Here is a 27,575-nt window from a genome sequence, read left to right as displayed (position 1 = left end):
CTTCGGGCAAGATGAGTTAATCAATACTCCCTTCCTCCCTTCACAAACTTTAGTTTACTTTCTTTTGTATCTATTCCAAATTACAGGGTACCTTCTTTTTTTTAAAAAATAATAATTTATTTATTAGTTTACCAATATATTTCCATTAAATGAAGTGCATATTAAAAAAAAAGTTTAAATAAAATTTATTATTTTAATTTTATTATAATATTAATTATATTTTCTTAATTCATGTGAAAAAGGAAATAATACTATTTGTGGGACGGTGAGAGTATAAATTAATAATATTATAATTATTTTTTATTTTGTTTGGGAATTTATTATGTTTAGAACATACGATTTTTTGAGTAGGGGGAGTTGAGAACATACGATTAAGCTAATATATTACAATATATTTTGTTAAAAAATAAATAAAAATATAAATTATGAAATTTTAGTTTGGTTAGAACTCTCTTCTTGCCCTTGAAAAACCCTAAAAAAAACTATCAATAAAACCTCTGTTTGCAGCAATCACAACTACTTTTTCTCTCCCTCTCTATCATCTTTTGAGCTATCACAGAAAGATATGACAGGGATAAACCCAAATATATATATATATATATATATTAGTTCCCAATCCCTAAGCATCAGCCACTAAACCCTCGAAAAACCTCCATATTTTCTCTCTCTCTCTCTCTCACCAAACTTTCTCTCTTGTTTGATTTTTCAACATGGAGAGGATCCACCGTGATCGTCTATGGTCGTTGATGGCCGACAACTCGGTCCTCCACCACAACACATGGGACGACCACCTCCCTCAAAACCCTATCTCCTCACAAAACTTTGTTTATCAAAACCTTGTTTATCAAAACCCAGACCCACCTTTGCAAACCCACTCTTATCAGATGAATATCGGTTCTTTAGAATCTGGGTTGCAACTAAACCCTAGTTTCGCCGAGCCCTTGCAGAACTTCCAAAGTCTGGAAAGTGCCTTGAGTCGAATGAACATATCGGCTCCACCACCACACCAGTCTCACTTTCTAGAGAACAATTATCTGACGAATAGGGGATTCGCCCATCTATCGTATCCTCAACAACAGCCCCTTAATAGGATGAGAAGCATCTCTGCTGGTCTTGGTCTGCGTCGGGCGAATTCAACTTGGGTTCACGATCGCCCATATCAGAATATGGCCTCTTTGAATCAATCCTTCTCCAACTTTAGCATCAACAACAGCAGAAGCAATTTGGAGCGGCGCAGCCCTTGTTATGATAGTTTAAATTATCGGTATTCAGCAAGTCCCTATGCAAATCATCGTGGGATCAGACTTGATTCTGATTCTCAATTTAGTAGGGGTCGATCCGTTTATGGGTTAGAATCATCAAATTCAAATATATTACTTTCTTCGTTGTATTATCGCCAACTTGCCCAATCAGGAAGGCGTGCAAATTACACCTCGTTGGAACAAGTTAAAGGAAGGGTGGCTTTGATTTCAAGGGATCAAGAAGGGTGTCGTTTCTTGCAGAGGAAAATCGATGAACGAAAACCTGAGCAAACTGAGATGATTTTCTTGGAACTGAAAGATCATTTGTGTGATCTAGTTGTTGATCAGTTTGCCAATTATGTCGTTCAGAAGCTTTTTGGAGCATGCAATGAAGAACAGATGAGCCAACTTCTGCTGTGTTTGATAAAAAATGAGCAGAAATTGCTAGATATATGCATCCATCCACATGGGTATAATCCTATAATCCTTGTTCATTTAGTAAATATAAATTTTGTGTTCTGTTGATGCAAAGATGCTGCTTTATTGACTCTTTAATTTGTGAACCGCAGAACTCGTGCAATGCAAAAAATGATAGAGCATATGAGAACCCCAGAGCAAAGATCCTTGCTTATCTCTGCTATGAAGTGTATTGCTCTCTCCTTGTGCAAGAACCATAATGGCCATCATGTAATTCAACAATGCTTTAAATACTTCATGGTTGATGATACTAAGGTAATATATCATTATATATGCCTCAATTTTTGATTTTCTGATATTGTATTGCTAAACAATTTTTATAAGGAAAGTGCCTATTTGTAAACTTATTTATAAAATGGTCTGGTTCATAAACTAGGTGTAGAGTAGAATTTCTTATTTATGTAAATTTTATATGTAACTTTTTATTTATTATATTATTTCTTAGATTATGATTGGTTAGTATATATGTATGGGTCCATACACCAGTGTGGAGTATACTTTTCTTATCTGATTTGTGTTTGTACCTTCTATATTTGAAAAAAGTTGTACAGGGGTTGTTAGTTGAATAATAAATGGAAGTCTTTCTTTTTTGGGTAAGAACTCAGACTTGAGAATTCATTATAAATTATTGGTCTTTTATTATTATTGCTAATTCTAACATGCTGTTTTATTTACTTTTGTTCATCGAACTCTTTGTTTAGTTGGATATATTAATTAATTGTCAAATTATTAACTTCATTAATCATTATTAACCTTTTGAATTCAATAAGAATGATTGAATTAGCTTGCAATGAGTAATATAGCAATGCATTGTAAACATGCTTCATCAATCAAACCAGTTCATTTGGCTTACATAAGCTCTCATATATCATGTCTCTTATGATACAAATTGCATGGAATTGCTAAAAGTTGTCTTGGCCTTTGTTAATACATGATGTCATTGCGCTGTAATTAACATAGTCTTTGTTCATTTTAGTTTACATTAATTTTGCATTATGATGTATTATACTTAATCTAAAAGTTGTAATGGCCATATGTTTATAATGTTACATCTTTTAATCTAAAATTTTTGATGTTGAACTGATTCGGGGAAAACATGATCTAAAGATTAAGGTTAAGGATTCTATTAATCATGAATTAAGGTTAAGGATTCTATTAATCATGAATTAAGGTTTCTAAACAACCTGACAGATCTGATTTTCTCAAGAAAAAAAAAAAAGAAAAATTAAACAAAGTACTTAGGATTTAATAAACATGCTCGTGCTTCATTATGATCTAATAAAAACTACATAGTAGTTCATTATGATATAATTATGATCTAATTAAATATTCAGTAGTTCATTCATCTCACATAAGTTCTTTTTATGATGCAGCATCTTTTGGATGAAATATTGAAAAGTTGTCTCGATATTGCAATGGATAAGAGTGGATGTTGTGTACTGCAAAAATCTGTGACTGAAGCTCAGGGGGAACTTAGAGAGCGACTTGTGGCTGAAATAACAGCTAATGCATTAGTCTTATCAGAAAATCCTTTTGGGTTTGTCTAGTTACTCTTACCTTTGCAATTGCAATTGCCATTCAAGATGACTTGGAAGATCTAAAAGCAATCTTTTTCAATCTTATTTACAATTGATTTCCAAAATTCCAATGCTTTCTGGGTTGATATATGTTTTAAATATTCTTTTTTATTTTTTCCATCTAGGAATTATGTTGTGCAATATGTACTTGAAATGAAAATACCACATGCTGAAGCTAATATACTGGAGAATCTCAAAGGCAATTATGTGACCCTTTCTATGAACAAGTATGGAAGCAATGTGGTGGAGAGATGTTTGAGAGGGTGCAATGAGAAGAATGCTTCGGAAATCATTGAGGAGCTTATGTATAGTTCTGAATTCTTGGATGTTCTTCAGGACCCTTTTGGCAACTATGTTGTTCAGTCTGCATTGCTGGTATCAAAGGTTAGATCTTCCATATCATCCAAACAGTACCTTTAGATTTAATGTTGACCCTTTTGAAATTTAATCTGACTGCAAATTAAATCATGGATTTTAATTTGAAATTGTAAATTATTTTTCACTTTTTTTTTCTTTTTCTTGTTGTGCCAAACCAGGGAGATCTCCACCATACTCTTGTCGAATTGATTAACATTTATTCTCCACATCTACACAGCCATCTTCATGGGAAGAAGGTGCTTGCTCGAACTCAGAGGAAAACTCCCAGGCGTTACCGTGCGCGAATGCGCATTTAGACTACAACTTGTGTGGTTGTCCCTTTTATTGTTGTCATTAGTCAGTGACTATTAAATTATGTGAGTTCTTTAGGATATATGCTGTGTGTTTAATGTGTGTATTCAGTAACCCTGATAAGGGTTGTGCTACAAAATTATTCCCACGGGTACTTGATATCTGTGGATTTATCAGTGTGTTATGTGTTTAGTTCATATTAATGATCCATTTTTCTAGCAGATGACTTTGTCCTTTGACAAAGAATAGGTCAATTACAATTATGGAAATAATGGATATTTTGTTATGGATTGATTGATAAAGCTTTCTTTCGAGTTTTGTTGGAAATTGAATATGATTGATGCCTTTCTTAATTTTTCTTTTTCATTTTGTCTTCTGCAAGCCAGACATGCATAGAAAGGTGGAAAAAACTTCATATTAGGGGAAAAAAAAAAAGAAAGAAAACAATAGATAATAGTACAATTCCAATCCCTTCAAGGCATGGGCTTTTGGTTCTCTAGGGACTCAACAAAGAAATGGGTTAATATGTTAGTGTCAGTGTAAATCATAGGACTTGAGAGGATTTGAGAGTTTTTCATATACACACACACACACTACTCAATAAACAAGAGCACTTATATCTTAATTGGGCTTTTGCTTCTCTAGGGACTCAACAAAGAAATGGGTTAATATGTTAGTGTCAGTGTAAATCATAGGACTTGAGAGGATTTGAGAGTTTTTCATATACACACACACACTACTCAATAAACAAGAGCACTTATACCTTAATTGGGCTTTTGCTTCTCTTGGGACTCAACAAAGAAATGGGTTAATATGTTAGTGTCTGTAAATCATAGGACTTGAGAGGATTTGAGAGTTTTTCTTATACACACACGCACTACTCAATAATCAAGAGCACTCATATCTTAATAGAGTCAAGCTATTTCATGACCACATAATTATGTGACATTCCTTTGCCAAAAAGTCATCATCATTGATTATAGTGTTCAAAATCTACACTTGCTCTTTATATACATATTTCGTTGATGTTAGAATATAGAAATTTAGGCATATATGCATGATGTATCATATATTTAGAAAATAACAATTAGAATTTATTTAATTTAACCGTTGAATACAATTGATAGTTGATAATTAATAAAGCCAATAGTTTATTATAGCTGATATATGTTAAGCATTTAATAAAATTATTTCTAATTATTATTGTTGATATATAAAATAATTAATAAAAGTATATCATCATACTATTTATTTTATTATTGAAATAATATAATTATTAATTTATTATTCAACATATATGAATTAAAAATAAATTTTTTAAAAACTATAATTGTTTTATATATATATATATATATATATATATATATATATATATATATATATATATATATATATACATACATATTTTTGTTGTCATGCGAGAATGAATATTATACCTAGTATAATTATTATTTATAATATTTTTATATTTATCTATTATTTTCTATAATTAAAATTAGTTTATTGAGATAAAAATTAATTAATCTGGAGACAAAAAAAGTTTGTAGTTAATAAATTCTAAAAAGGTAATTAATATAATTTAAATAAAAATTAAAATCAAATCAATTACTTATTGATAAGAAAAAGCTTCTATTTTAGAAGTGATTCAAACTACAATTAATAAATAGTTTATCTGACTATAATTTTTATAGGTTTATCAAATAGGTTAATTTAATTATTTTGAATATTTACTCACTGTTACTTATGTCTAATAGCTGAACTAAACACTTTTTAATAACGACTAATTACAATTTTTAAAAAAAGCTACTTTGAAGACGAGTTGATTAAAGAAAAATCAAAGGGATGGAGGATATGTCTTTGTTGATTAAAAATATAATTAATTGGATAGTTTTCGTTGACTAACTTGATTAATATTGACAATGATATAGGTTTATCAACATAATATAACTGTTGCAATACTGCTTAAGCAGTTATCATTCAGGAATATTCTGAATCATTTATTGGAGTTCTTCGAAGATTGAGGAAAATGATGAAAATTTAGGTTTTATCAATTTCACGTAAAATATTTTTTGAAAAATATTTTTTTATATTTTTTAGTATTTAGGGTATTTAGAAAAATTGATGAATGAAAAATATTTTTTTAATTAAAAGAAAATTAAGTCATTTTTAAGAAAAATAATTTTCATTTTTTAAAAGAGAAAATTATTTTTATTTTTTGAATTTTAATGATCTTATTAAAATATTAATATGCTTATACATACATAAAATTAACACATTATTAATTTAATATTATAATTAAATAATAAAAAATATTTTTTTAAAAAATATTTTCATATATAAATTATTTTCGTGATAAGCAGAGCCTTAGATGAAGTTTTTATTCCCTCTTTTTCTTTTTATAAAAAAAAAAAAAAGTACCGTTCCAATCAATGAGGAACAATAAGTGTATTGGTCAGTACAAAAGGTAGAACAACGGAAGGAACATTCTCCATAATCACAGTCTTATCCTCTGTCAAAAAGCTCACTTAGTTTGTTAATGAGCTACTTTATCTTTTTTTATATATGAAAAAAAAATTATTAAAAAAATTATTATTTAGCTCTTTTTATTTTAACAAAATTGAGTATTGATTCTCTTTTTTGAAAAATACATTTATTAGTTTCTATATTTTTGAGATATATTTTTTTTTAATCTCCTGTAAAGCTTAAATCAATTTTTCTGTCATTCAAAGAAAAGGGAAATTATCATTACTGAGATTAAATACTCCATTGCTTAAAAAATAAATAGACTATAAATATTTATATTTTTTTAATATATAGGGACCGAATAAAATTTAAATTAACATCTAAAATAACTAAAGAGACTAAAGTTTAAACAAAACAAAATTATAAGAACTAACTAATATATTTTTTAAAATAGATAACAAAGTATTCAATTTTGTTAAAATATAGGGACCAAATCAAATTTTTCATTATTTAAAGGAAAGAGAAATTACCATCGTAGAGATTAAAAAGTTCATTGTTTAGAAATTAGGACTATATATTTGTAATTTTTAAATTATATGGATTGAATAAAATTCAAACTAACACTAAAATGATTGGAAGGACTAAAATTTAAACAAAACAAAATTATAAGAAGTAATTAACGTATTTATGCCTTCTTAGAATTAAATGTTAATATCCAGAGCTTAAATTAATAATTATCTCTTTCAAAAGTTAAAAATTAAAACCTATAAGGTAATATTTAACTCTTAATTTTTTTTAATTTTTTACCAAACACATTCTAAATCTTAAAATTCTCAGAGTTAATGCTTAGCTATTATATAACTCGTTCAATGTAAGAACTCTGTCGACAACACATACAACATAAATCTTACAATAACAACAAAACAAAATAATCATATAACATTGCCACCCCCAATATAACATGTGACGCCCCTAACCCATCTACTGCATAACCGAGTAAGAAGTGCCACATTCGGTGCCGGAGCACCCTATCTTGTTTTATCATATCTATTGTAAACTTTTGATGTCATTTAAAACATATATTCTATGTGTAGAAATTTTTTGTTTTGTTATATCTTATTTCTGTGGAGACCCGGAAAGAGCCTCCCCTGTTTTATTAGTATCTGGTGGGTTTCCACTAATCACCTGTTAACATGTCCATATTCATTTCACACATTTCCATATCATATTCTCTTTTATCATATCATTCACAACTATTTATGAGATCTAAAAATGAGGTATCATCTATTGCATTCATATAGAAATTCATAGATAATAAATTACAAGTTTTTATTTCAATCTCAAGTTTAATTACAAGTCCAAAATGAAATACATCATTACTAGACATAATGAACCAAAATACTAGTCTATACATGGGCCCTATCAAAATACAAAAGACTAGTGAGGTAACTCTGGACAGTGGCAGATATGGTCGAAACTATGTCCGAACACTACTATGGCGGCTGCTGCTGTGGTGGCTGCTGATCTCCAGTACCTACGCGATGGAAAACCAACACGCTAAGCATAACGCTTAGTGGTGCATAATTTATAATAACAATAATTTAACAATTTAAATAATAATGGTAAATTTATAATTTCTGTGTCTTTTACATTTTTATTACACTTTGGGAACAATTTAATTTATCATAATTTTTTCTGTTTACTTATTGTATATTCAATCTTAATTAATCATTTTCAATGCCCAAGAAACCTATAACAAATTATAAAAGCTGGATGCACAGGTATTTACTGGTTAGACAGCCATATGTCCGCCCAAAGATATCGTCTGTCAGCACGAGGCCGCTTGTCCGCACGAGACATTATCGCCAGCTTGTAAAGCCAGAAATAAAGTAGGCACAATGGTCAGTAAGTAGGCATATAGCCTGTAGAATAATCATACCAGACATATATTGTCAGTTCATGATTTTCTCGGTAGGCAGTACTGCTATCTGTAGTCCCTAATTGGTATAACAATTTATCCAAACTAAATAAATAAGTCTAGGTATACTATGGGCAATTAAATATTTTTAATTATTTTAGCACTATTTACTGTTACTATTTTCTGGTACTGTTCATTGGTACCATTAATTTCATATTAATAGGACATTAGTCCCAATTTACATATTCATATCATTTTTAATATTTAATTATCCTTATGAGTATTTTAATTCTCATATATAGCATTTTTCCCATGAACCTTTCTTTAGGTTCATTTTAATGTATTATTTTTATCTAGAAATTTGACTAGGTTAAGATGTTTATTTGATCACACTTCCTTCATAATAAATGCTCCTTGATGTTTAAACTTGAATTTCAATTTTTGAATCACTGAATTTGGGGTTATAGAACTTAAGTTATGGTCAAAATACCATAATTGGTCCCTTTGCCTCAAAGCTGTCCAGAATTTATAATTCCTGGTCAATAAAATTTGACCAGTCATTTGATCATTTTATGGTCATTTTTATACTTAGGTTCCTTCACAAGACATGTTCCTCTATGTCTTAGGGACTCCCAAGTACAATTTCATAATCTTTCAAGCTTGGTATAGTAAGTTATAGTCAATGTATTTACCTGGACTCTCAATCCTATAAAGGCAATAACCAAACTTCAGGGCAGTATGTTTGACCCTCTTTTTACGGTCCTTCCATTTAGAATTTGACAAAGGTGTCTAAATCAATGTTGTAGCCCTAAGTATCATGTTTTCAGATCATATTGGCACATCTCAAATAGAATTTCCTAGTAAGAGTTATGGCCAAATGAACACACAGGTATCAAATGGCATTCTGGGTTCAACTTAACATTTTTTATATTTCAATTCCTAATTTTGGCTAATATTTTCCCTAGGATGCAATGGTTTCTAGAGCTTGGTCAAAACATAAAAATTGTTGTGCTATATCTTATAAAACTTTTGGCACTAATTTCACTCAATTTGAAGCTTTGGAGACCAAGTTATGGCATTTTTTCCAAAACTGGTCAAGCATACCAAAGGAACAGTATTTTAGACAATTTTTGGGTTGGGAGATTTAGTGACCCAACTTGTGCTAACAATTTGAATTGGTTAAAGGAAAGACAGGGTCAAGTGATCTTCATGAAAAGTGTAGCCCTATATCTAAGATTTCCATTGATGTAAATTTTAGGTCATTTGGACCAGTATAGAGAGAGTTATGTTCATTTGTTCATTTTCTGGGTTGGCAGTTTTAGTGACCCGATTTGTGCTAATAATTTGAATTAGTTAAAGGCAAAACTGGGTCAAGTGGCCTTCATGAAAAGTGTAGCCCTATGTCTAAGCTTTCAATTGATGTAAATTTTAGGTCATTTAGACCAGTATAGAGAGAGTTATGACATTTGGTCATTTTCTGGGTTGGCAGTTTTAGTGGCCCAACTTGTGCTAACAATTTGAATTCATTTGGTCATTTTCTGGGTTGGCAGTTTTAGTAACCCAACTTGTGCTAGCAATTTGAATTCGTTAAAAACAAAACTGGGTTAAGTGACCTTTATGAAAAGTGTAGCCCTATGTCTAAGCTTTCCATTGATGTAAATTTTAGGTCATTTGGACTAGTATAGAGAGAGTTATGACCAAATGAACAATATTCATTTGGTCATTTTCTAGGTTAGCAGTGTTTGGTCATTCGAGTTTGGGCAAAGAATTAGTCATGATTTTGGCAAAATTTGAGCATGGTGTCTACATGAAAAATGGGCTATTTTGAGTCTATTTTCATCTCCAATTGGCCTCATACCAATTGAAGTCACACATTTTCAATTATGGGTCAATAAACCCACTGGACTCATTGAGTCCAAACCTGCAGAAAATTGAACACTCCCAATATCTCAATTCCTTCAACTTCCTTACTTCAATTTGCATGCAATACACTTCTATAAGCAACAATCTCAACTCAATAGGTCAATTTCAACATTTACACCAAGTCCTCAAGCATTTACACAAACTTCAGTTTTCAAAGTTTTAAATTTTCACGAACACTACACAATCAAACACTCAAATATTTCAACTCATCACACATTCTCATGGAACTATTTTTCATCACTTAAAAGTAACAAACTTCAAGTTCCATGGCTGCAAAAAATTCAAGGGTTCTTTTCTCAAGATTTTCTTTTTGTTTTAATGATATTTATGCTTGGCTAAACATGCTTTTCATGTTTAATAAAGAGAAGAAGAGGGATTAGTACACTAACCTTACTTGAGCTTCCCAAACCTTAACTTTCTTGCTTCTTATGGGTATCTATGGCTTCCTTATCGAGTGAGGAGTATTTTTTTGTGAAGGGTGCTAAAGGTTTTGATGGGTAGAAGCTTAGGAAATCAAGCTTGAAAGCTTGAATATCAATGGAGGAAATGGGGGACAAGGGTGCTAGAGGAAGAGAGAGAGAAAGAGTGGAGAAGAAGATGGAGTTGGTGGCTTTTGTCTTCTAATGGATATATATATTCTATTGTGTACTTTAAATTTTAAAATTTCCATAAGCCTTTTTTTTTCCTTTTCTTTTCCTTTCTTTTCTTTTCTTTTCTTTTCTCTTCTCATTTTCCAAATTTAAATTCATAAATTTAATTTATGTTAATTATTTTATTTCCTAATTTTAATTTGATATTTAGGTCAAAATTCACCTCTAGGGGTGAAATGACCAAAATGCCCTTCATATTGCTCATCGAGTTATTTTTATTATTTTATACCAATTAATAAATTCTCTAAATTTTATTTTATTTTCTGAAAATTTTTCCTATATTTTTTTAATATTTATTTTTATTAATTTATGCCCCTCACTATAATTTAAGTGTAGTTCCAGACATCTTGACTGTTCGAACAGATATTAGTCATCGGAACAGTAAAATGTATGGATTACTTACGGTAAGGTGTTACATAACAGGTGAAACTTCAATACTTTCTAGCATCAAATTTAGCGGCTACATATCTTTCAATACTGAACAATCTATCGATAACAGTCATTGGCATCAGGCACAACAGATTTCAGTCTGAATCTAATGAGTCATGGCTTTCACTTTGCCTAACACTCCTCCTGGTTTGTGTGCTAGATCTCGATGGATTTAGAGATGATTCACCCTCAAAAAAGATGACATGAGCTTTAGCAAACCTCTTCTCTAAATCCTCTGTGCTAAACTCATCTGTTCCACCAAGTTCATCAAACCCCACCTAAACACATTACAAGGACATTTCAACATTCAGACAGTTAAGGGACAGAAAGTAAATTAAGCCAACAACACATATCCATCCATAAAACATACCACATAATCATCCACTTTAGCATTCTTTATAAGGGCAAACATTGGAAGAATAATAATCTTGAGTCTCTCAGCCAAAAATGGACTTTTATCAGCATGAATTTTCACAAAACGTGTTTCTATGTGTCGCTTTGCCAGTATACTCAAGTGCTTGTCTATCAGCTGCAAATGAACTGTAAACATGGTTTGCATCTACTAAATTTCCAAGTACTTAATGGTGGTACAAATATCTTTTTTTCAATGTAATATATTTTATTGCATTTTTCACATAGCTAGACAGTTCTTAGGCATAACCTGCTTCCCTACATTCCCAAGGGTACACTACAATTGAGAATATTGCATGTACAAAGCTCATTAAGGTTACGACAGAATGGTTTGTAAGAGAGGCTAGAGTTGCCTTCCATTTGTGTAGCGTTGTAGCTTAAGTAATAAATTATAGGAAAAAAAAACAGAGAAATTAAAAAAAAATCCCAATTTCTTAAGAGGTTAGCATTTGATGTATAACCATGATTTCAAATTAACATAACAGCTGTTGCATTAAATAAAGTTTTATGGAGGTATCACTACCGATGTCCAGTATGACTAATATTGGGCATTCAAATTTAAGACTAATAACAACAGTTACATACCGTTAACAAAATGAGTTTTGATGATGTCTGTCTAGTTATTTTTGTTTTAAATTAATTAATGCTAATAATGTTTAAGAATAATGAATTTAATTTCTTTATTTAATGTATTTATACTTAATATTTGGTTATCTATCTTAGTTTTAATTATATTTTTTAATATCTATTTATTTTATGAATTTTGTAATTTTTCAAAAAAATTTATCATAGCAATAGGCCATTACCATTATGTTATGGCTTATGTAGACTTGTTTCCATTACCTATTACCATGATTTAAATCTTTATGTACAACATATGATTAGTGTCCAAATAGCTCAATGCCCTCTAAGAAATTAAAAAAGCAAAAGGCTATTTCCATAGTCTTGTTAACAAGAAGATATAGAGTTGACAAATTCACTCCAATTAGACATACATAACTAAAATAACCCAACTAGACCTATCGAGATCAATCAAGTTGATAAGGATGAGAACCACATTTCTTTATCAACCAAGATTTAACTTTGCTGGAGAGCACTCCAGAAATATTTAAAAATCCTGAATGCATCAAGGCTATAAAGGGAAGTGCATCCTTAAGATCACTTAAGGAGGAGACTTACTCTTAGTATGTGTAAGCTAGCCCAAGAACAGCTCTGACTGTGAGTACCAAAAAAAATAATAAAATAATCCCAACTAAAAAAGAGGAGGCATGGGATTGGGGGAATCACAACAACTCTTCCATTCAATCTTGACATCCATAAACTGAAGTCTATCTCTAAGCCAGTAATTAGAACTCCAATTCTAATTGTAGGTCTCCAATTTCCCTCTTATTGGCTACTTTGGATTCCTTCAAGTGTCATAATTTCATAAGAAGTCTTCTTACTTGAAGCTCTAAGTAGCAATAGAACTAAAAGAGGGCTGAAGAGAGGAAGATTCTTTGGTAGAGGAAGAAAAAGTGGAGAAATCATAAGACAGTCTTTTGGGAATGAGAACAGAATCTTTGATAGTCATCACAAAAGCTATCATTTTTGGAATGGGGATATATTTCTATTTTTTTTTTCCTTAAAAGAATATTAGGGGAAAAGACAATTTCTCAAATTTCATCTTGTCATGTCATGCTTTTAATCTTTAGTTATATATGAAATTGTTAACTCAATATATTCACGTTAATTGAGTTATGAAACAATTAATTCATGTTAGTTTTGCACTTCTAACTCATAATCAATGTTTTAAAAGCGAAGATGCATTTACATTTCAACAACTTAAAACTTGTTTACTGAAATATAATTGTCCATAATGGAATACAATCAAATAAAAATTGAATAGAAGCATAACTTAAAAATTCACTCCACTATATTCCATTATGCTCTCACAGTCCACCAAACATGCTCTTAGAGTATGTCTATGTGAAGAAGTTGAAACAAATGCTATAACATGGGAATGCAATTTAACAATGAATATGAAATTCTTTCCTTATTTCCATTACATTTTGGTATGCTTAATTACTATTTGACATTATGTGTTGAGAGACCATAATAGAATGTAAAGCATTCATGATATTAGTGGTCATGCAATCCAAGAATAAAATTGTGAAAAAAGTTCAATTACCTAGAATCTAATACAGAGAAAATCCCTCCTGGGCTAAATGCAAAACTATGAAGTAGTAAGAGCTTCATCATTTTGTTTCTCTTTACTTAGAAAACCATTTAAAACCAACCTAATGACAATTTCACTCTGCTCCTTTTACTTAGAGAAGGGAAAAAATTGTGGTGATGGCAATTATCTTATAGGCCCAATTCTTGCTATAGAAATGACAAACAACATGGTCACTGGCTTTAACAATGAAGAAGAAGTCTTTCTCAGAGGGGATCTCAGAGTACTTGCCATGGCTAAGGGAGATCCAGTGATTGCGCTTCTCCGCCATTTTCTTCATTTGTTTTATGCACCTCTCTCTTAGTGCTTCCAGATCATTGACATCAAGACGCTCAAGTGCGATGATCTCTTAATCTAGCTTATCCTCCGTGGCCTTTGCTACCATAAGCACTTGTTTCTCTATAATCTGGCAAAACACAAAGATTGAATTCGATAAAATGGAGTGTCGACACCATATTTTGGCCGATTCCCCGAAATCAATAAACTTTGAAGCCGATCCCCAACACATAGTCTCCCTTTGCCAGCCAATCACATTTTCGATCTCTCTTCAGAAGGAATCGAATCAATACTAAGTCCTCATATCATCTAAAGCCTTACTGATCTCTCAAACTAATTGTCAAATCCCCTGACCAGCCAATTACATTCCCGATCTCTCTTGTCAAAACACTAGATCTTTATGTCACCAGTTTTATTGCCGATCTCCCTTTTAAAAGTTTAGGAATAATCAAGTTAAGGTTCCAATCCGGTTTAATGATGATTCTGATCTTAAGTGTCCAAATTAAATTTCCAATTTTAATCGAGTCCCGTTTAGTGTTTGTTCTCATCCGATCTCATGCTTATAGTGTTTTCCGACCTCTTACACTTAGATTAATAATTACTTTTAGTTGTTGTGATATGATCAGACAAGTGCTTAGGCAACCAGGATACTTTCTGATCCCATCCAATCATTGAACAAAAAGGAATTTCATTTCATTTCAAATTGAAATATATACAAGTCATTCGGCTAGAGGATCACCTCCAGCCTGTTCTACATTTTGCTCATCCCCTCTCTCACCCTCGGCCTCCTCCTCACTATCCTCTTCGTCCTGGGGAGCCAGGTCCACCATCCAGGAGAAGTCCTCCTCGGGATAACGCTTCCTGAGCTCGGCCAAAAGGTCCCTATGGGCGTTCACATAAGCGCTTTCCTCCCTTGTCATCACCTTTTCTTCTTTCGCTTTAAGTTCATCAGTGAGGTGGGCGACGTCGGCTCGGAGTGCTCGAGCCTCTTCAAGAACATGTGCTTGCTCGGCCAGCTTGTCCTCGTAGAATTTCATCTGCCCCTCAATTTTAGATATGTAGTTTTGGGCGGACAAAAGTTGAGATAGGAGGGAAGCCGCTTCCTAACCCACCTTCTCGACATCCTGCCTCAAGCGGTGAGCCTTCTCCCGGATAATATGTTGGTTCACCAAACTCTCCACGCTCAGGCTCATAGTTTGTGTCAGGATATCGTCGAGGCTATTCGGGGTTAGCCTATCCTGATCCTCCCGAAGGCAGATGGAAGACCCCAAGACCTTAGCAAAACTCAGGTTCTCTCGAACCTTGCGGTTCTTCTCCAGCGAGTGGATCAGGATTTGGGCGCCGCGGGAAAGGGTCCTCACAGGTGGTTGGGAAGGACCCCCTTCCGAACTCGGAGCGACTAGAGGAGGTGGAGGCGGCTCTTCTTGACGAGGAGGAGACCGAACCACTTCTATGTCGGGGATCGGCTGCCCCGAGGGTTGAGACAAGCCTCCTTGCATTTCCCTGGGCTCATGCCTGGGTGTCTGCAGAGCCTCAGCCCGCTTCATCTCCCGTACCTTCCGGGAGATCTCTCTCTTCCGCTTCCGGCTCTCCTTGGAAGCCTCGCCGCTTGCCATACCTGCACAAAAAAGAGGTCAGTGAGATCGCTAAGGCCCAAAGATCAGAGATATAGAAAGTACCGGGGCCGAGGTCAGAGAGCTGAAGCTCGCGTTCTTGGCCGGTGATCAGTTGCATCGTCCAATGATGCAGTTAGGCAGTCACTGCATCCAAACAAGAGAACTTCTCTTTGGACGCCTGATCCTTTAGTTCCATTACTATTAGGCCTTCTTCCCTATTTAGGGTCATGCGCTTCGGAAGTAAAGGGCCCTGGTGCAGCCAGCTGCGAGGGAAACCCTCAAAGCCGTTCAGAATTTTGCTCCTTAGGATAAAGAAGCGATTCTTCCAATTCTTCAGGGAGGAAGGCAGATCGGTAAAAAGCCCACAATGGGGTTTCACCTGGAAGAACCAATACTCATCGTCCTTTCGACGAGTCAGCCTATGTAGTTCGGCGAACACCTTAGCTGTAGGACTAATTCCTTTGGCTTGGCAAAGGCCTCTGAAGGCCACTAGGATCCGCTATGAGTTCGGGTGAACTTGGGCTATGCTCACTTGGTGAAATTTGAGGACTTCCTTGAAGAAGTCATCGAGAGGGAATCGCAGCCCGGCTTTTAATTGCTCTTCGTATACCATGATCATATCGTTCTCTTCGAAGAAGTGATCGGCTCGAAGATCGCCGTGACACTTAATGAGTTCGTATGAATCGGGCCGAATGTTATATTCCTGGCTGAACGACTGCAGGTCGGTTTCTTGAAGGATTGATGGCAGCTCATCCATGGGGAGGTTGTCTCTCCCTGAAGAATGTACATGCCTTGAGGGTGCTGCTTGACCCCGAGCTGGAACAGAGGTCCTAGGAGGTTCAGGTCGCACGCTTGGTCCGACCACCTCCACTTCATCAGACGACCACGAGATCTGAATGGAAGGGGGGCTTGCCGCTTTCTGTTCCTCGACGCCGCTCATTTTCAGAGAAAGGAGGAAATTTAAACTAAAGGAAAGATCGAAACCCTTACCGGAGTATTATCGGTGTCAGGAGAACTTGAGAAAACGAGAGAGTTTTTGAAATTGCTCGCGAAAAGGCTGAAAATGACATAAGGGAGCAACTGGCTAACCCTTCCCCTATTTATACCTGTCCGAGCATTTAATGCTCACGGAGTCCCAAGCGGCGCATCGGTTAACAAGATCTACCAGCCTTTTCTGACACGTCTCACGAACATTCCAGAAATTCCATGAAGAGATCGACCAGTTAGAGAGCGGCAGATTAAGGTGTTTTGAATTACAGATCAGATAAGGGTCATTCAAATTAAGAGTCGGATCGGGTAAATATTTCAGAGATCGGAAAATAGCCAATGCATCAATAATAAAATAGTAATTGACAGAATAAAATTTTATTTCCAAAAGATCGGATTACATCATTTGGGCGATCTCTAGGGATCGGATTTCATTAAAGGTCGGATTACATCATTTGGGCGATCTCTAGGGATCGGATTACATTAAAGGTCGGATTACATCATTTGGGCGATCCCTAGAGATCGGATTACATTAAAGGTCTGATTACATCATAAGGGCGATCTTTAGAGACCGGTGGAACATCCTATCTAAAAGGCCTATGTCAAAGCCTAGTCTCGTGGCTGAGTCAAAAGATGTGTTTGACCAGGAGATCGGCCATAGACAACGGATAGATGTACAGCTCAGACGGGGTGATTATGACTCTCATTAGTCATCGACCAGAACCGAGTTGTAGTCGGGACGCCCAATGTGGTGAGGAGCCAAATGAACTTCAAGGGGCAGTCACCGATGTTAAGAGGAATATTAGCAGTCTTCTCGCCCGAAATTAGTTCGCCGATTATATCGGTCGAACGACTCGAGATCGACACGATTGAGGTCCTTTATCCAGATCGGTTAATTAGTCCGGTTCTCTCACTGTCATCAGATAGGATTATCATGATTCTCTGATCACCGGGATCATAAACTTTCAGACGAGGGACAAAAAGGACAATCGAGAAAAGATCAAAAGTGGCCATCATGGCCGTAATTGTTGCCGGAGCAACTAAAACAAGAAAAGTGAGAAGGAAAGAGGAGATCAAATGAGGAAGGGTTTCCTGTTGAAGGTATATATAGAGGATGGTCCGAGCATTTATTGCTAAGAAGAAAACGAAGCAGATACCTCAGAAATCGAAGGAAATAAATGCTTTGACTGAGCCAGACCAAATACAGGAGAAAACTGGAGCAGGAGAGATCGGGAAGAGGGCCTGGCACAAGAGATCGAAAAAGGGATTGTATTGGAAAGATCGGAAAGGAGGGGAGATAGGAAAGCAAGGAGAATAAGACAACTTCCAATAGCTATCGTCATAATCAGAGCCGAGGTAGTTAAAGCGTTGCAGACGAGATCTCCACCGCACGCCTGAGAATTGCCCACATTACTGACAGGTGCCAGAGTATGTCATGACAGTCCTGTACATCCCAATCTCCGCCGTTGATTTTACTTGTAAGGACGAGCACGGAGCCCTTGGATCAAAAGGAAGACGACAAGACTGGCGCCATTTATTCCTAGCCCTCGGATCGCCCCGGACAAGAAAATTTGGGACCGTCAGATTAGAAGAGGAAAGGGACAAATATTCTGAAAAGGATCTCAGCCGTTCATTTTGATTCTCTTTAATTCTCCAGCATCCGATCATGTCCTTTAAAATCCAAACCCTCCATCTTCCTCAAGAAAAATCCTGACCCTTCATGGGAAGCGCCCGGTCCCTATAAATACTTGCATGAAAACTGTTGAAGAGGACGAAAAAAGAAAGGTGGTGAATATAGTGGAAAGGCTCTGAAAATTGATTCAGCTTTGCTACTCTGATATTTTTAAGCTTTCGAAATAGGAATACTTCAGAAACCAGTTTTCTAAAGTATTTTCTTTGAAGGAGTGTTGGACACTGAAACTCTTTATTTTCAGTTCGTTCATTGCTCTGCGACACTCTCTCTTAGTTTCAGTTCTGATTCCATCACCTTTATATCCACACTTATTTTGTGAAATAGATCTCATTCAAACCCGGGTATTTTCATTTCGTTTCAACTTGGTACTCTTCATCACAAGGCAAAAATTAGTCCCCAGACTGTTAGCGCGCAGCCCTACTATATTCGTGGCTCCATAGTTAGTTCAGTAGATTTAACTCCTTACAGGTAAGTGTTTAGATCATTGCTTTATCAAGTACATCGTTTTCTTTATATTTATTTTCTTTATTTTTCATGCTCGTAATTTTCGTCAAGTTCATGTTATGTTGAAAACCCCACGAAGGTGGTTATCCTCTTGAGTGTACTTTTGTCCATTCGCTCATGTCGTTTATCTTTTTAGCCTTAATTACCTTCAAATGTAGGTGTTTAGGTCCCAAGTAACGTGTAGGAAGCTGTTAAGAAAGTTTCTTGAAAATAATAAAAGTTTGGATGATAAATCAGAAGAAAATTATTAAGTCAAACCACTAGACTAGCTTAGGAGATGACTGGGCATAGCGGGGAATCGAAGTAAGGTCGGATCCAGGACTAGCAACCAAAAAATCAAATATTGCATGTCGAGAAGTACTGGTAAGGTGATCATTTAGGAGATCGGTAAAATTTCGTCTAGTATCCTTCCCTTAGTTATAAGGTGCCAATAGGATAAGAAAAAGCCTTGTTCGGGTCCCCGGCGTCTTTGAGTGCCAGGACCCTTAGTCTAAGGATCTTACAATACGTAGCTGTAATCAAATTTTAAGAGGTCGGAAAAGTCCTTATTCGACCGCCATGCAAACAGAAAGAGATCGTAAGAGAATTCTTATCTGATTCTCAATCTAAAATTTTAATAAATATTTAAGGGAGATCGGAGGAGAGTTCTTATCCGAGACCCTTCATTGAAATTCTCAAATTGCATTTTTAAAAGGAGATCAGAGGAGAGTTCTTATCCGATTCTCAATCTAAAATTTTAATAAATATTTAAGGGAGATCGGAGGAGAGTTCTTATCCGAGACCCTTCATCGAAATTCTTAAATTATATTTAAAAAAGAGATCAGAATAGAGTTCTTATCCGATTCTCGATCTAAAATTTTAATAAATATTTAAGGGAGATCGGAGGAGAGTTCTTATCCGAGACCCTTCATCGAAATTCTCAAATTATATTTAAAAAGGAGATCGGAGGAGAGTTCTTATCCGATTTTCAATCTAAAATTTTAATAAATATTTAAAAAAGAGATCGGAGGAGAGTTCTTATCCGATTCTCAATCTAAAATTTTAATAAATATATATAGGGATCGGAGGAGAGTTCTTATTCGATCCTCAAAATCAACTTTTAACAAATATGCAAAGTAATCCCTTAAATGAAAACCGCTACACGACATCAATTCACTAAGGTTGTCTCATTTACTTATGTATCTGGGTAATCCGAATTAGTGAAAAATCAAATATTCCTTTTTATCAAAAGGATTAACATCTCCACTCGAAACCCCCCCTAACTATCTATTCTAGTTTATAAAGAACGTAAGATTAAATCTGCTCACCCTCATTGAGGGACGAGGTGGGGTGCCTAACACCTTCCCTGCCCGTATACGAACCCCGAACCTAGAATCTCTGTTTTCGAAGTGGTTTTATTTAAATTTGTTTTCATAAATGGTTTCCTTTAATTTCCCTCAAAATTAAAGTGGCGACTCCTCACTCTTTCCCACTTCGGTGAGTGTTCGTCCAAGCGACCGCAAAACCTTTTGCGACAGCTTGGCGACTCCGCTGGGGACAAATTTTTCTTTAACCCCGGTCTAGAGGTCCAAAGGCAGGTTTAATTTTACGATCCAAACATAGTTAGGTAGGTTCAGTTTGCAAAATTCCTTGTGTTAATTATTGTTATTTTTGCTAACCGTTTTGCTTGTTTTATTCCTTACAGCATTCTTCGCCTAAAAAGAAAAAAATAAAATTCCCCCTATGCTGGGAAGAGGTAAAAGGTGTCCCTTCACACACTGAACACTCACACGATGTCCTCACACACTGCAGCCCTATACCTGGGCCTTCTTACCCTTTTAGGAAAATAGGAGGGAGTCATATAGCGGTACCCATGGGTTTTACCCCGTTAGTATCCGTGAAGGCTTCTGCTCAGATTGAAACTCGTTTTATTTACTGTGATATCCGTGGAACTTTCCCGACAATATCATGGGGATAGAATGGGGCTCTACTGTTTACAGTAGAGGTAATTTGGGAACCTATGGCTTTTAGAAAATTAGACCTTGAGCTAAACTATCACGATAGCTGGAAGCCATAGCAAGCTACCTTATAAGATAGAACTATCCAATTAGGTAGCACCTAGCCGGTACTAGGACTCCCCTTATTTTAGGACAAAAGGGGCATGCTTACTCTTACCCTACTCTGCTTGTGTTTTATTTTGTTTTGAGGGTAATCTTGAATCATACTGTTAAGAAAACCTACACACTTTCCTACTTTGATAAATGTGTAGGTGTAACTCTGTCAACAGTATAATTCAAAATTACATGAATTTATCGTGCTAACAAGTTTTTCCCGCAGGCATCACCAAATTAAGGTCTGTAAAAGGATAAGCATCAGTTTAACATGGCATCCTCGAGTCAGTCGGCAGAAGATATTCCTAAACCGGAATAGCATGCTAAATCGTGGCCCGAGCCGCCTCATGGTTCAGTGCCCCCACAAAGTGATACTAGCTTATTACCTCCATTGGATCTGAGCAAAGTTGAGGTCAAAATGAACTGTCTCGAGGGTCTATGTAATGGTTGGAGTTCATTTCCCGATCAGGTCAAGGCACGATTTGAGGAGAAATTTGGGAGGATTGCAACCTTGATACGAGTCAAAGTCCAAGTCCCAGCATTAAAGGTCATGCTGTCGGTTTGGAATCCTAAGTATGGGGTGTTCTCTTTCAACGATATTGATATTGCTCCCATTATGGAAGAATATCAGGCATTACTAGAGATTCCTTACTCGACGCAGAATCGGATCTACCTACACCTCGAGCATAGGCAGACCTGGAAACGATTGGCACATATGTTGGGTATTCCCCCGGAGGAAGCAAAGGCAAAAGAAACTGTCAAAGGGAACACGCATGGATGGTATTGGACCTATCTCAAGATGTGGTTGGATCAATGCATCCAAGATGAACAGTGGGATCAAGCTTCATTGATGCTCACTTTAGCAATCTACGGCCTGATCTTGTTCCCTGGACCTTCCGGAATCATAACCGGTGGCGTTGTGGAAATGTTCTGGGCAGTAGAGAAACAGAAGGTCAATCTAGTACCGGAAATTCTTGCCGAGACTTTCTTAACCCTTACTTACTGCAGACAACAAGGCAAGGGATCCATTAAATGCTATTCTCAATTGTTGCACCTCTAGATCATCAGTCATATGTGTCCTGTGGAGACGAAGGGATTAACTTGGTACCTTGACCAGTTTCTCATCGAGAAGATGACCAGATTAGTAAGCAGCCCAAAGGATGAGCCGCAGTGGCAAAAACGGATTTTGAGCTTCAACAGCCATGACTACTGCTGGAGGAAATTATGGACGTCGGGTCAATCAATTTTGGTCGGCACAGGGGGTAATCAATCAGTATCCCTAATCGGAGTGACTGGATACACAAGTTACACTCCAGCATTAGTAATGAGACAGTTCGGCTCAACACAGTTCAGAATCAACGTTGAAGAATAACACCAAGGTCATTTCTACCGAAAGCTCAAGGAAGAGGAAGGGTTGAAAGTAGCTCGCAGATCTTGGGAAAACATCACTCTGATGGAGAGGTCACCTAAAGGCCCAAGTGCCACGGGCGATTATCTTAAATGGAGGGCTGACAGGGATCAAGAACACTTGACTGCAGATCCAATAAAATTCGAAGACAGCAATCCTCGCCGAAACGTCCTTTCAGAAGAAGATGGTGATCGTTTAGCCGACTCCCTACAAAAGGCAAACACCGAAAACTCGCAACTGCAAGAACAAATAAAATAGTTGGAGGACCAACAGCAAATCCTCAAGAGAAAAGTAAGGAGGCTCAGAGAAGAGGCAAGGACCGAAAAGATGGGGTTCGAAGAACAAGAGACACAGTGGGAAAAGGAAAGAAGCTCCCTCCAAGCTGTCATAAAAGAAGCAGAAGTACAGAATAGCAAGCTTCAGGAGAAAATGAAATATCAAGATATACTCATAGAGGAGTATAAACAAGAAAACAAAAAGAAGAAGCTTGAACTGAAGGAACAGGCATAGCTTATCAATGACATTCTGAAGGAATGTGCCAAAGAAAGGAAGGAAAAAGAAAGACAAGCCGCTCTTTATCAAGAGCTAAAAGAAAATGTTCACCAGCTGGAGAGAATGGTAGCACAGGAGAAACAAGAGCTCCTACCTGAATCTGAGTATGCCCTGAAGATGTTCAACCCTGCTAGACAAGAAGAAAGGCTGTATGAGTATCTCAGGAAATGTCATTACATCATAAAGAACCTTCCTGAGCCTAGGCCAATGTAAAGAATGCCATGTATGAACTATTCAATTAATGGAATAACTTTGGGCCATTGTTTAGCAAAATTGTGAATGAATAGCATGACTCCCGTAGGAAACCCCTCGCTAGGGTTATGCGAAAAATTGGATGAGCCATATGGACAAGTATCATAGACGCGCATTCAATCCAGTCATTCACCGTCGGACTATCGAACGATGCCATGATAAAAGTGATGCAATTATCCTTCTACAGATTTCATTTCTGGCTCTCAGATGCCTCCGTATCCTTTGTCCACATCAGGACCCTTCTAATTTTTAATCAAAATTCACTAAAATTTTCCTTTTTTTCAACTTCCTACAGAAAATCAATATTGCTTCGAACAGAGCAAGCCTGACCAGACACGCAGTTCAACCCAAACGAGTGTACTTAACAAGATCACGAACAAGAAGGCTAATGGAAGACCAGGAATAAGTACAGAACCTACAAGGGCAAGTTTCCGAACTGAAAGAGCAAGTCTCAGAACTCATGAGACTAATGAGAGAGATGTTCCAAAATAAACCTGCTTCAGAACCCAACTTACCACTACCTCCCCCACCACCTACAACAATTGATCCTCATCAGGCTTCAACCTCTTTTACCTTTCAGTCACCTATCCTGGATCCGACAATCAATGTCAATCCGGCTACCATAAATAATGACCTACCTTTCTCCCATTACCCAGTCGTCTCAAATGCCGACCCATACCCTTCAATACTAATCCCTCCAGTTCACTCCACCCCTCATCTCCCAACTGGGGGAGCATTTCATGCAGTAGGAGGAGAAAATAAGACCAGGGAAAATGAGAAGCTGTCTGCTCTAGAGGAGAGATTGAGAGCAATGAGGGGCTAAACATGTATGGTTCAGTCGACATTGTGTCACTGAGATTGGTGCCAGACGTGGTGGTGCCGCCCAAGTTCAAAATCCTGGACTTCGACAAGTACACCGGGAACTCAGACCCCTGCATTCACCTGGCAACTTATATTGCCAAAATGTCTGCCTTGACAGAAAATGATAGACTTCTCGTCCACTTCTTTCACGAGAGCCTCTCCGGAGCAGCCCTGAGATGGTGTATTCAGTTGGACAGGAGCAAACTGTGCTCCTGGAAGGATTTAGCTGATGCCTTCTTGAAGCAGTATAAATTTAACTGCGATGTGGCCTCCACAAGGAGGGACCTCCAAAACCTGGTGCAGAGAGATAGGGAAAGTTTCAAGGAATATACCCAGAGATAGAGAGAGAAGGCGGCAGAAGTATATCCTCCGGTGACCGACAATGAACTACGCTCCCTATTCATCGAGACATTGAAGGCTCCTTACTTCAATTTGATGATTGGAAACACTTCCAACAGCTTCTCGGATATTATCCAAGCTGGTGAGAGGATAGAAGCTAATCTAAGGATGGGACGACTGCAGGAGGTGACTGAGAATCCTGCGAAGAAAACTGCCAGTTTTGGCAAAAAGAAGGAGGGTGATGTGCATTCCATCACCCGGCAGAACAATTACTCCCCACTTCCTCAAAATAACTACCGGCCATATCCTCCCCCTCATGGCCAAACCATTGCAAACATTCCACCCCATTTTCCAAATTATCCACACTCGCGCCCACAGTATCCACCACCTACAAATTACCAACCCAGACCGCCTCCTCCACCTACCCAACCCAGACCACCTCAAAAAAACCCAAGACCACTAAGAAATACTGATCCACCCCTTCCCCTCCCACTCAGCGAAATATACTGATACCTCATCGGTATAAACCAGATAGTACCGGTTCCCCTTGACCCAATTCAGCCACCATACCCCAGGTGGTATGATGCCACTGCCCGGTGTGAGTATCATGGAGGGGCACAAGGGCATTCAACCGATAACTACGGGGCACTCAGGGGAAGGGTGCATGCCCTAATCAGGAATGGGTGGTTGAAGATTGAAGGGAACGGTTCTCTCCCCAATGTTACCTCAAACCCATTGCCCAATCATGGTGCGGGCAATAGTGCAAATATGATAGAGTTGGAAGTAGAAGGGTCAACCTTAGAGGTGGATCAACTAATTCCTCACTTTGAGGAAATTTTCACAATGGCAGTAAGGGAAGGTTACCTCCACCCCCAAATAACAGAATCTGAAAATAAGGCAGGATGCCCCTATCATGGAAATGCAGCTAATCACGAGCTGCAAAATTGTGAAGAGTTCGAACAAGAAGTTCAAAACTTACTGTCCCTCAAAGTTTTGAGATGCCTGGCAAAGTCAAAAATGGAGGGCGGAGTAAATACAGCCCGACTCGGCCAAAATACCTCCACTAAACACAAAATCACCTTCTCACCCCCGGCATCATCACCCCCAGTGACAATTATCCGAAGCCCACCTCAGCTCCCTGTCACAAACACCCATGCCATACCTTGGAACTATAATTTCCAGGTCTTCACCCAAGGAGCATCAGGCAGTACACCGGCTCTTGATCTCGCCTTACCTTCAGTACCTCCTAAACCATGCTTCGCTCCTCACGAGCACTTCAAGATGACCTATAAGGGACCTTCTGATAATACTACTCCCCAATTTAAACCTTAGCTAGTCACCACCCCAAAGTTCTCCCCACCTGAGTAAGAAGTCGAGTTTATAACCCGAAGTGGGAGGTGTTATGGGAATGAAGAAAGGGAAAAGAAGAGAGGGAAAGCAAAAATGGGAGAGCCACGAGAAAATACGGAAGGAGAGGCTGAGAAAATGGAGAAGGAAGAACCTACTGGTCTAAAAGAAGAGGAGGAGCTACTGCTTCAAATAATGAAGCAGAGTGAGTACGATGTTGTTGAGCAGTTGAGGAAGACACCTGCGCGAATTTCACTGTTGTCACTGATTCTGAGCTCAGAGGTGCACCGCCAAGCCTTGCAAAAGATCCTGGACAAGGCCTTCGTAAGCCCCGACATCACACCGAGGCAGTTCGAGAAGATAGTGGGACAAATTCAGGCATCCAGCTTTGTTACTTTCTCAGAGGAAGAGATAGACCCTGCAGGCCTAGCACACACTAAGGCTTTGCATGTGACAGTGAAGTGCAAAGGTTGCATAGTAGCCAAGGTCCTTATTGATAATGGATCTGCGCTCAATGTACTGCCTAATGCCACTTTGGCCAGGCTGCCAGTCAACCGGTCCAACATGCGTCAAAGTGTTATGGTGGTAAGGGCTTTTGACGGCACAAGAAGGGAGGTGCTGGGAGACATTGACTTACCACTCCAAATCAGTGCATGTACTTTCAACGTCACATTCCAGGTAATGAACATTGAGCCTGCATACACTATGTTGCTGGGAAGGCCTTGGATCCATTCAGCAAATGCCGTTCCTTCGAATTTGCACCAGAAGATCAAATACATTATGGACGGCAAAATCATAACTGTGAAAGGGGAAGAAGCCATGCTGGTCACCAAGCCACAATCACTTCCTTATGTGGAAGCAGCTGAGGAGTCATTGGAAAGCTCTTTCCAGACTCTTGAATTATAAGAAACCATCTCAACGAATGGAGGGGCTACGGCTATGGTGGCAAAGGTAATGCTGAAGAGCGGTTATGAGCAGGGCAAAGGGTTAGGCGCCACATTGCAAGGGATTGTCGAGCCTATACCGGCTATCCAGAAAGTTGGCCATTGCGGTTTGGGCTACGAGGAAGATGCCCTGATGGATGGGCAGTTCTGGATGAGAAGTATGCTTCGGGATCAGAGATTTGATCAGAAAATCGAGAAAACAAAGGTAATCCTGAAAATCACAGAGATCTTCACCAAGCCGGTTGTTGAAACTCCGGCAGAAATTGAAGAATCACCCGATGAACCATCCATTGGTGTCATCCATCTTGATTCCTTGTATGAAGCTTTAGTCTCGCCAATGGCTGAAGGGCAAGAACTGGACAACTGGACGGTAGAGGACATCCCTGTACTCAATTTCGAGTAAAGTGCTTTTGGTTATCTACACTTGTTCATTTTGTCCATGATGACAAGTGTAATACCGTAAATGGACCCTTCTCTTATGTCATAAATGTCAATGAATTAATAGCGCATTTTATATCCAATTCTCTTTTTTTTTCTTCCTTTCTGAAATCCATTTTTATAATACATTCCATTTTCGTTTCTTCAGGACCATTCATCAATTAACACCTAATAATTCGATAGATTCAGAAATTCCACTGGTTAATTTTAAAATCCTCATAACTACCATTACTTCAAGTGATTCTGGGGAGAAGCTCGCAGAAGAAAGGGATGAAAGAGAGGAACCTTCCCTAGTGCC

General features: G+C 37.1%; 2 protein-coding genes across 2 annotated transcripts in view; one reads left to right on the top strand and one right to left on the bottom strand.

The window, feature by feature from the left end:
• The first annotated feature begins 663 nt into the window (after positions 1-663).
• Positions 664-4,205, top strand: LOC110667016 (pumilio homolog 12-like). The gene is made up of 5 exons (XM_021827720.2): positions 664-1,711; positions 1,811-1,973; positions 3,092-3,255; positions 3,421-3,679; positions 3,832-4,205. The coding sequence occupies exons 1-5, from the start codon at positions 711-713 to the stop codon at positions 3,967-3,969; spliced, it is 1,725 nt and encodes a 574-aa protein (XP_021683412.2). The 5' UTR covers positions 664-710; the 3' UTR covers positions 3,970-4,205.
• Positions 4,206-11,442: 7,237 nt separating this feature from the next.
• LOC110667035 (thioredoxin domain-containing protein 9 homolog) overlaps positions 11,443-27,575 on the bottom strand; it is a 29,182-nt gene continuing 13,049 nt past the window's right edge. The window contains exons 2-4 of the mRNA XM_058152055.1: positions 14,095-14,376; positions 11,718-11,876; positions 11,443-11,625 (exon numbers count right to left, since the gene is read on the bottom strand). Coding sequence (XP_058008038.1) covers positions 11,443-11,625; positions 11,718-11,876; positions 14,095-14,250 — 498 coding nt within the window. The 5' untranslated portion in view covers positions 14,251-14,376. The remainder of the gene's footprint in view (positions 11,626-11,717; positions 11,877-14,094; positions 14,377-27,575) is intronic.

This window comes from Hevea brasiliensis, chromosome 8, assembly GCF_030052815.1.
Source record: "Hevea brasiliensis isolate MT/VB/25A 57/8 chromosome 8, ASM3005281v1, whole genome shotgun sequence".
NCBI lineage: Eukaryota > Viridiplantae > Streptophyta > Magnoliopsida > Malpighiales > Euphorbiaceae > Hevea > Hevea brasiliensis.
Note: the sequence above shows the minus strand (reverse complement) of the source record. Positions and strands in the feature narration are given on the sequence as shown.

What these genes read in the sequence shown, in the direction of transcription:
- LOC110667016 (XM_021827720.2), top strand. Translation starts at nt 711, where the DNA reads ATGGAGAGGATCCACCGTGATCGTCTATGGTCGTTGATGGCCGACAAC. An exon ending in ATATGCATCCATCCACATGG is followed by an intron (nt 1,712 to 1,810) that starts GTATAATCCTAT and finishes TGTGAACCGCAG; the next exon opens with AACTCGTGCAATGCAAAAAA. An exon ending in TTATCAGAAAATCCTTTTGG is followed by an intron (nt 3,256 to 3,420) that starts GTTTGTCTAGTT and finishes TTTTCCATCTAG; the next exon opens with GAATTATGTTGTGCAATATG.